The 7711-nt window shown below is 47.2% G+C and overlaps 1 protein-coding gene across 3 annotated transcripts in view; it reads left to right on the forward strand.

The window, feature by feature from the left end:
- TMEM94 (transmembrane protein 94) overlaps positions 1 to 7711 on the forward strand; it is a 53540-nt gene that overhangs the window by 35388 nt on the left and 10441 nt on the right. For 2 of the 3 annotated variants that reach the window (XM_019542553.1, XM_019542551.1), the window contains exons 15-20: positions 194 to 367; positions 2402 to 2504; positions 4146 to 4363; positions 5441 to 5622; positions 5822 to 5960; positions 7028 to 7143. In XM_019542553.1, the coding sequence (XP_019398098.1) occupies positions 194 to 367; positions 2402 to 2504; positions 4146 to 4363; positions 5441 to 5622; positions 5822 to 5960; positions 7028 to 7143 (932 nt within the window). The remainder of the gene's footprint in view (positions 1 to 193; positions 368 to 2401; positions 2505 to 4145; positions 4364 to 5440; positions 5623 to 5821; positions 5961 to 7027; positions 7144 to 7711) is intronic. The other variant, XM_019542552.1, reaches the window with a different exon arrangement.

Genomic DNA, 7711 nt, shown 5'->3' on the forward strand with positions numbered 1-7711 from the left:
GACCCCCATTTCTTGGCTCATGCTGGCGTCAGACTAGTGCTGGCCTAAATTGTGGGGTAGGTCATGGATTTTAGTATATTTTATACTGGGGAAGGGTCAGGAGAGGCAGAAGGGATGGTGGAGTGGTAAGGAGAGATCTCTGGTTTGCAGTGGGTTGTGTCTAATCCTTCACACCCTTGTGGTCACATTTCAGGTTTCACACCTGGTGCCAAAGACCTTTTCAAGCAGGAGAACTACTTAGCCATGTACCGTTTGCCAAGTGATGAGGTGGTGAAGGAGACAATGCTGGGGAAACTCTCTTCCATCACCAAGAGGAGACCGCCCTTGAGTCACATGATCAACCTTTTTGTTAAGGACACCACGACCAGTAAGGCTGCCTCCCCTCTGCAGAGGTTCAACTTGGTGAGGGAGAGATGGGGAGTGTTTTGCAAAAGCAGGCTAGCAATTGCCAGCTCGTACAGACCTGTAGATGGATTTCCTGTCTCTGCCCACAACCAATACAAGATGCCCCAGAGGAATGTGTGAACTTTAAAAAAAACCAAACCCATTGTACAATGCAGTAGCATGCTGGGAGGTTTGTTTCTGGTCCCGTTTCACTTACAGAAGATGGGGTTTGTGAATAGCCTTTGAATCTTATTCTCAGAGTTGAGTGGAAGATATTGTGTATCTAAAACTAAAGCAAGAAAGCAACAGTGAGCAGTAGCCCTTATTTTTAGCCTAATCCCATCCCTGTTATTTAACTTTGTAGTTTACTAATCCAGGCTGGGAAGGTGAAGGGGTGGGGGCTTAGCCATCAGTGGTATTTGAATCTGTTCCACCTAGTGTCTCTCAGAGTGGTGTGCACATGCTCTGTCTCTGGCATTAACCTCCATGGAGAGACAGTGCCATAGGCTGCAAAGGCCCTGTAAATGCTGGAAGGTAACCTAGGGAAGCAGGAATATAGCTGCTAGTCTGTGTGAATGAGAATGTATATGTGCACTTGCTTACCCACAAGTCCCTACACTGTGTATAGATTTTGCAGGGATTAGTGGGCATCTCCTTTCTCCTCTTTCACAGCAGGGATATCTGCCAGGTGGGCAGGATTGAAGGTTTACATAAGAAAATAGACCAAAGCTGCACACAAGCACTGCATTGTGTCTCTGGGACAAGCCTCTCTTTCACTTGCAGCTCCTTTTGGCCTTGGAGGTTTGTTATGCTGCTCGAGTTGGCATGTGGCAGCTATTTATGGTAGAAAGGAGAGCACTGGTATGTTTTGGAAAATCTTCCAGTGGACACGAAGGCCTCCTACTTGATCTGTACATGTGCCTATTCTTGGTTCCTGACTTCACCAGCTAGCACAAGTATTTGCACTCAGCAGCAGTGCCTGCAAAGAGTCTTGGTCTCTTTCTTTTGAGAGTGATTTTTTTTTCCATTAGATCAGTTTTGAAGCTATCGGAGGAGAGCAGGGAGCAGGCAGGCAAGAGTCAATGAGCTGCTGAAGGAGGGAACAGGGAAAGCTACATATAATGTTAGCATTTCAGTACAAGAGAATGGGAAGTGGGAACTGGAGGGAAGGCAGCCCCTCCTTCCTTGTCTTCTGATCCTTTGGGCCTTGGTCTTGCACTAGATAACTGACACCATAGTGATCTGAGGCACCCTGTGACACCCAGGCCCAGTAGAGCTTACTATATACAGTGGATCAGGCGTGAAAAAGCCACAATGACATGGATTATCTTGGACCCACTGGAATCTTAGTTGCTTCCTTGCAGGGGTTGTTTCCTACTATACATCTTCTAGAACTTCTGTCTAGCACTGTCTGAAATGCCCCCGGCAATCAGATTTCATCATCCTGTGTGGAACAGGCTCTGGTCATATGGCTCTTGCTATCAAATTGCCTTTCACTGTTCAACTTAACTTTCCAGTTCCTTAAGACTTGTTTAAACACAGAGTTAGTCAATTATTCACTTTTAATTGACAATCCGCTTTCATTTGGATTAATTTTTGAGGGTAAACAAGCCCTTAGGCTATTGACTTCATCCCAGTACTTCATTACTGCCAGTTACACACTTCCCCAGACCCAGGTATAAGAATGGTTTCCCTACTCCTGCACTGGACTCAGAAGCAAGCTGGATCCTTATCTACTGCAGGGGGAAGATTACTGAGCACTGTAAAGGGAGGGCCTTTACAGGGAACCAGCTTCCTGGAACCAACTGCATGGCCTCACAGTCATCATCCCATCTTAAAATGTCCCTATTCAGCAGCTGAAAACCTCCCAATGTGGCCAGTGGGGAGGAATGGAGTAGATTGGAGCAGTCTGCCTTATTGTGGAATACTCTGTTTTAACTGCCATTTGAGAGGCTGGTAGGAAACTTTTTGATTCAGAACTTGCAAAAAGTGAAAAAGTGACTCTTTCTTCCCTTAGGCACTGAGCAGATGTTTTCTCATGGGACAGCTGACATCATCCTTGAAGCCTGCACAGACTTCTGGGATGGTACCGATATCTACCCCCTCTCTGGCTCCGACAGGTAGGGGGCTTTATCTTGAGGCGTGCCTGAGTTGTTGTTTCAAAATGAATGGCCAGAAAAAATGTGGTGACTCTGTGTTCAGATTCTATTTACCAATACTTTATAGGTATTCACAGATTATATAGACTCAGTATCAACATAAATGCTCTGTTTTTAGAGCTGGTTATAAGCAAACAGTAAAAGATGTTGGATGTTTATAAGGGACCTGTGGGACTCTTAAGAGTTACCCATTTAAAAATGTATCCTTGTTTATTAGTTCTTTCTGGTTTTCTTATAAATGAAACCTTCTAACAGTCTGACCAAGAATTCAAATAACGTCAAATACCAGTATTTATCACATCCTAATCTACAGGTTACATTTCTCTTTCCTTCTAGAGTAACAGACCAGAGGTGACTTTGTTTTACTGCATTGCATTGCCCTACTGCATCTGGTTATCCTCAGGCTGCAGGAAAGACCTGCTGCTGCTTTAGATGTATGTTTTCCTAGGACCTCATTGAAAATCTGTGCTAAAAGCGTTTCTGGCCTGGCTTAACATTATTGCTGCCAATTGGAAATAGAGAAGGAATTCTGAGCTGCTCCCATGACTGCATGTTGACAGGGTAACTTTAAATACCGCTGTGGATCCAGTGCCCTGAAGGGGATTCTCTGCTAACAGTGTTGGTTTGATGTCACTACACTGTTCAGATCATTCATATTGTCACAGTTCAAGAGCATTTGCACCTCTGACTGCTTCGGTGTCTGTGCCTTTATATCCTTCGGGTAAAATCTGGTGACTTTTTTTTTTCCCTCCCAGCCCAGGTGGTAGGTGGCAGTACCCTGTGAGACATTTTTGGTTGCTTAGTTGCTGGCTGGGTCTGGCTGGCTGCCTGTTCTTCCTCCCTTTGGGAGCTGTAACCAGTAGCGAACATGGTGACCCACGACAGCCTTCTCAGAGCAAAGCACTGTATACTCTTGAGAACAGGATAGAGCGTAGCAAGAAAAAGGATCTTTAAAAGAAACTGTCTACTTTACTGAAAGGCTTAGTTAGGCCTGTCTTATCCCTCTGTGTATGTGTTTGGAAACCTGGATTCTCCTATCAAAGAGCTGTGACTAAGTCCTAATTAGCCCCTTGCTCTTCCCTCACCCCTTACAGTGGCTGAGCCATTTCTGGAGAAAACTGCTTAGCAAACCCAGTTAGAGGCCAGTCCAGAGCATTGTGGTCAGTGGCTGTGCCATTGACCCTTGAGTGTAAGCTGATAAGCATCCTGTGTCTGCTTGCAGGTGATTTAATCATGTGTAGTAGTCGTAAGGGGAGGCTCCTTACAGTAATCGGACAGGCATATAAAGAATTGGTATGTCCATAGGCAGCTCCAAATGCTTCACAGTTGTGTTGAGTAAGACAGATTTCCAAGCCCCCCACAGCGTGCATCACTGCCCCTTGTGGAAGATCAGACCTGCTCATGTTACCCTCTGTCCCCTGCAGCTTAGAGACCAAAGTTACAAGTAAAAGACTTCTTGGAACTTCTGACCTGTGTCCAGCAGGGACTGGTGCAAAAGCCATGCACCAGTGACTTCCTCTAGAAATGAGCTTTCTGAGTAGTGCTAGAATGATAGCACCGTTCTTATAGCTTCTGCTATTTTGTCTCGTCTCTTCCATATAGGAAGAAAGTCTTGGATTTTTACCAGCGAGCCTGTCTCTCAGGATATTGTTCTGCCTTTGCCTACAAGCCAATGCACTGTGCCTTGTCCTCCCAGCTGAATGGCAAGTGCATAGAACTGGTACAGGTTCCTGGACAGAATGCCATCTTCACATCCTGTGAACTTCCTGGGACTATACCCATCAAACAGAGTAGCCGGAGGAACAGCTGGAGCTCTGATGGTAGGTGTCTCCTCACTTTCCACAGGCTCTGCTGCTGGGTGGCAGCTTCTCAGCCTGTCTAGAGTAGTAGCAAGCTCTTTTCCCAGTAGTGGTTGTGGAAGCTGAGAACTCAACATTTTGGATGTAGCTACCACTGCAAAGGAAAGAATCACTTATACTGCTCACAAGTGTGCTTCTGTTTAAGTTAGCTAAATTTACAAGACAATAGTTATGTTGGACAGTGGTCTGGTCTCAGGGAACTGAGATTTAGGACTCCTGCGTTCCAGGCCTGCCTTTGTGCTTATACTCTTTTGGAAGTCACTTCTTTTAGGATGTTCGCAGGAGTCTGACATTAAGTCCCCAACTCCCAGAGGCTCTTACGAAAAATTTCTGCCCGAACGCTTCTGTGCCCCTCTTCCCTGTTCTTTAATGTGGGGGCAACATGGCTTCATGGGGGAGAAGGGAGGTATAATCAGTGAGGGCTTGTAGAATGCTCTGAGTGCCTGCAGGTGGAGATCTCAGCTTTTGTGCGTGATACTTTATTATACCCCTGCTCGTGCTGCAGCAGCACCTCTTGCTGTGTGCTTCATTGAAGTCATGTTCATCATAGTCTGATCCAAGGGGGGTAAAGGAACCTTCCCCAGTTTAAACCTTCTGCACAATGTCACCAGAGAGAGTGCAGCTGATTCAATTACTTTGGATCAGCTCCCCTTTGCTTTCATGGCATTGAGCTCCAGCTGGATTCACCATGCTGTTTAAGCACAGTGCGGGATGTTTAAATACATGTGTTCATGACTCAGCCCATTTTCTTTGCCCCCACCTGCTCCTGGTTTGTTGTGACTGATTGGCACCCTGGGTTTTATTTTCTTCTTTTCTTTTCTTTCGTTTTTTTCTTTCCTTCTTGATTCTGTGTTTGCAATCCCTTCCACGTCTTTTCACCCATCTGTACATGTGTGTCTTCATGTTTCTGTGTATATGGGTGACTGGCTCCATGGCACCATATTGCCTTGATGTCTGTCTCCATGTGTGTTTGCGTGTTGCCCATACATGTGGTCATTTGTGTCTCTATGTGATGATGTGTTATCCACCTGCCCGAAGAAGGGATCGGGGAAGTGATGGAGAAGGAGGATTGTATCCAGGCTTTGAGCGGACAAATCTTCATGGGAATGGTCTCCTCCCAGTACCAGGCCCGGCTAGACATTGTGCGCCTTATTGATGGACTGGTCAACGCCTGCATTCGTTTTGTCTACTTTTCTTTGGAGGATGAGCTCAAGAGCAAGGTAGTCTGTCTTTGTCACCTCCTCTGAACTTGCCTGGCCCCTGCATGACTAAATGAAGGGTTCATCCCTCGCAGTCTGAGTGTTACTTGCTCAGCCACCTCATGAGTCCCCTAGGCACATGTTCAAGTACACATGGCACCCCTGCAGGTTGCCTTCCCAGGCCTTGCCCTTGGCATCATCCGTGTCTGATCTTCCCTAGGTATTTGCGGAGAAGATGGGTCTCGAGACTGGCTGGAATTGCCACATATCCTTGACACCCAATGGAGACGTGCCTGGCTCAGAGATCCCCCCCTCCAGCCCCAGCCACGCGGGCTCGCTGCATGATGACCTGCATCAGGGTGAGCGAATTGCCCTTGGGGGAAGCTGGATGGAGGGTGTAAGGGGGGTCAGCCTACAGCTAACAAACTTGGTAGAAGGTAGGCAAGACAGGACGCTCTAGCCAGGGCTTATTGTTAAGGCTGTTGATTTGAAGTAAGGTCCAGCAGTGACTCAGTGGCTTCTCCCAATGTAAAGTCAGAGTTCTAGGGTATGTTTGAGTTGGATCTCAATGAAGAGCAAAGCCAAGTGTCTGCCAACAGTGAATGGTCTTAGTTGCTTTTCATTACAAGTGGTAACATAGATAATGCCCTGATCCCTGTACCAATTTATGCTGAAGTCAACTGGTGGTTATGGCCATAGGCAGCCATTTTGGCAACCCTCAGCATTTTTCAGGGCAGTTCAGTTTAACCTATTCTCTAGTTTCCCATATACCCACTAAAGCCATGTTGGTGGCTTACTAAAAATACACACATGGCCTCTTGAGTGAAAAGAAGGAAAACCCAGGCCCCCAAACCCCTCAGAACTCTGAGCCCACCGCTAGGCTTGGCGTGGGGGTCTGTGAGTGTGCTGTGTAGCTGTTGAGCCCAGGAGCCCATCCTCCCTTCCCTTGTAATTATAATAATGGTAATCGTGATGCATGCTACTGAGCACATGGTTCCCACGTCTGTGCCTGCAGTCACCTGCTGTGCAGCTCTTCACTTGCAGTTCCAATTTTTGCTGCAGCTGCTCTTCTTTACTTTAAATCGGAATTTCTTCCCTCCTCCTCCCTCGCCGCCCCCAGAAGTCTGTGATCAGTGAGAAGAGGTAGAGGCAGAGCCAGCATCCTGTTGTGTATCAAAAGGCTTGAGAGACATGGCTCGTGCGTCTGCTTGTGAGCAGATTAGTCATCCCAACCCATTTTATTTTAGGGATGATTGAGTGGGATCTGCCTGCAGCTAACCTAGAAAATCAGGGCTTGTGTTTTCCAGGCTTCCGCAGTGCCATGTGCTTGTGCAATGAGAACATGTTGCAGGGGCATGTGGCTGGGAATGGGGTAGGCATAGGTGGGCACCTGCTTATTTTCATACTGCTTTTCTCTTCATGCCAGTCTCCCGAGATGATGTGGAGGGGCTGCTGCTAATGGAAGAGGAAGGGCACTCAGATCTCATCAGCTTTCAGCCAACAGACAGTGACATCCCCAGCTTCCTGGAGGACTGCAACAGGGTGAGGCTTTTTCCTTGCCCACTGTACAGTGTCTCTGTGATTGACAAGGTCATTGCCCTCAAGGAGCTTCTCCTACTCATAAGCCTCGTTTGCTCATTAGTGAATGCCCTGCTTGATAGCTCCCATGTTAGCATGCAGTACTGGCCTGCCCAAGTGGTTTGAGTCTGTCCCCTTTGCCATCCTTTCCTTATTAGCTTTCTCAGGGACTTGCATTAGCTGGATTAAATATGCCAGGTGACTGAAGAGGTGAGAGGCCATGCATGTAGGTCTGTAGGCACACAAGAGGAGAAGCAAAGCTCATCTCTTTTCACTGGGGGGGCCTAGCCTCACCCCAGGTGTTGGGAGGGACATTGGGATACACAGGTGTTTCCATGCTAGCACAAGCATCTTCTCTCCTCCCCCAGGCTTAGACCGCAGTGGCTCATAGATTCATAGATTCATAGATGCTAGGGTCGGAAGGGACCTCAATAGATCATCGAGTCCGACCCCCTGCGTAAGCAGGAAAGAGTGCTGGGCCTACATTACCCCAGCTAGATACACATCCAACCTTCTCTTGAATACCCCCAGG

Source organism: Crocodylus porosus, unplaced genomic scaffold (assembly GCF_001723895.1).
Source record: "Crocodylus porosus isolate Cpor-Errol unplaced genomic scaffold, CroPor_comp1, whole genome shotgun sequence".
NCBI classification, from domain to species: domain Eukaryota; kingdom Metazoa; phylum Chordata; order Crocodylia; family Crocodylidae; genus Crocodylus; species Crocodylus porosus.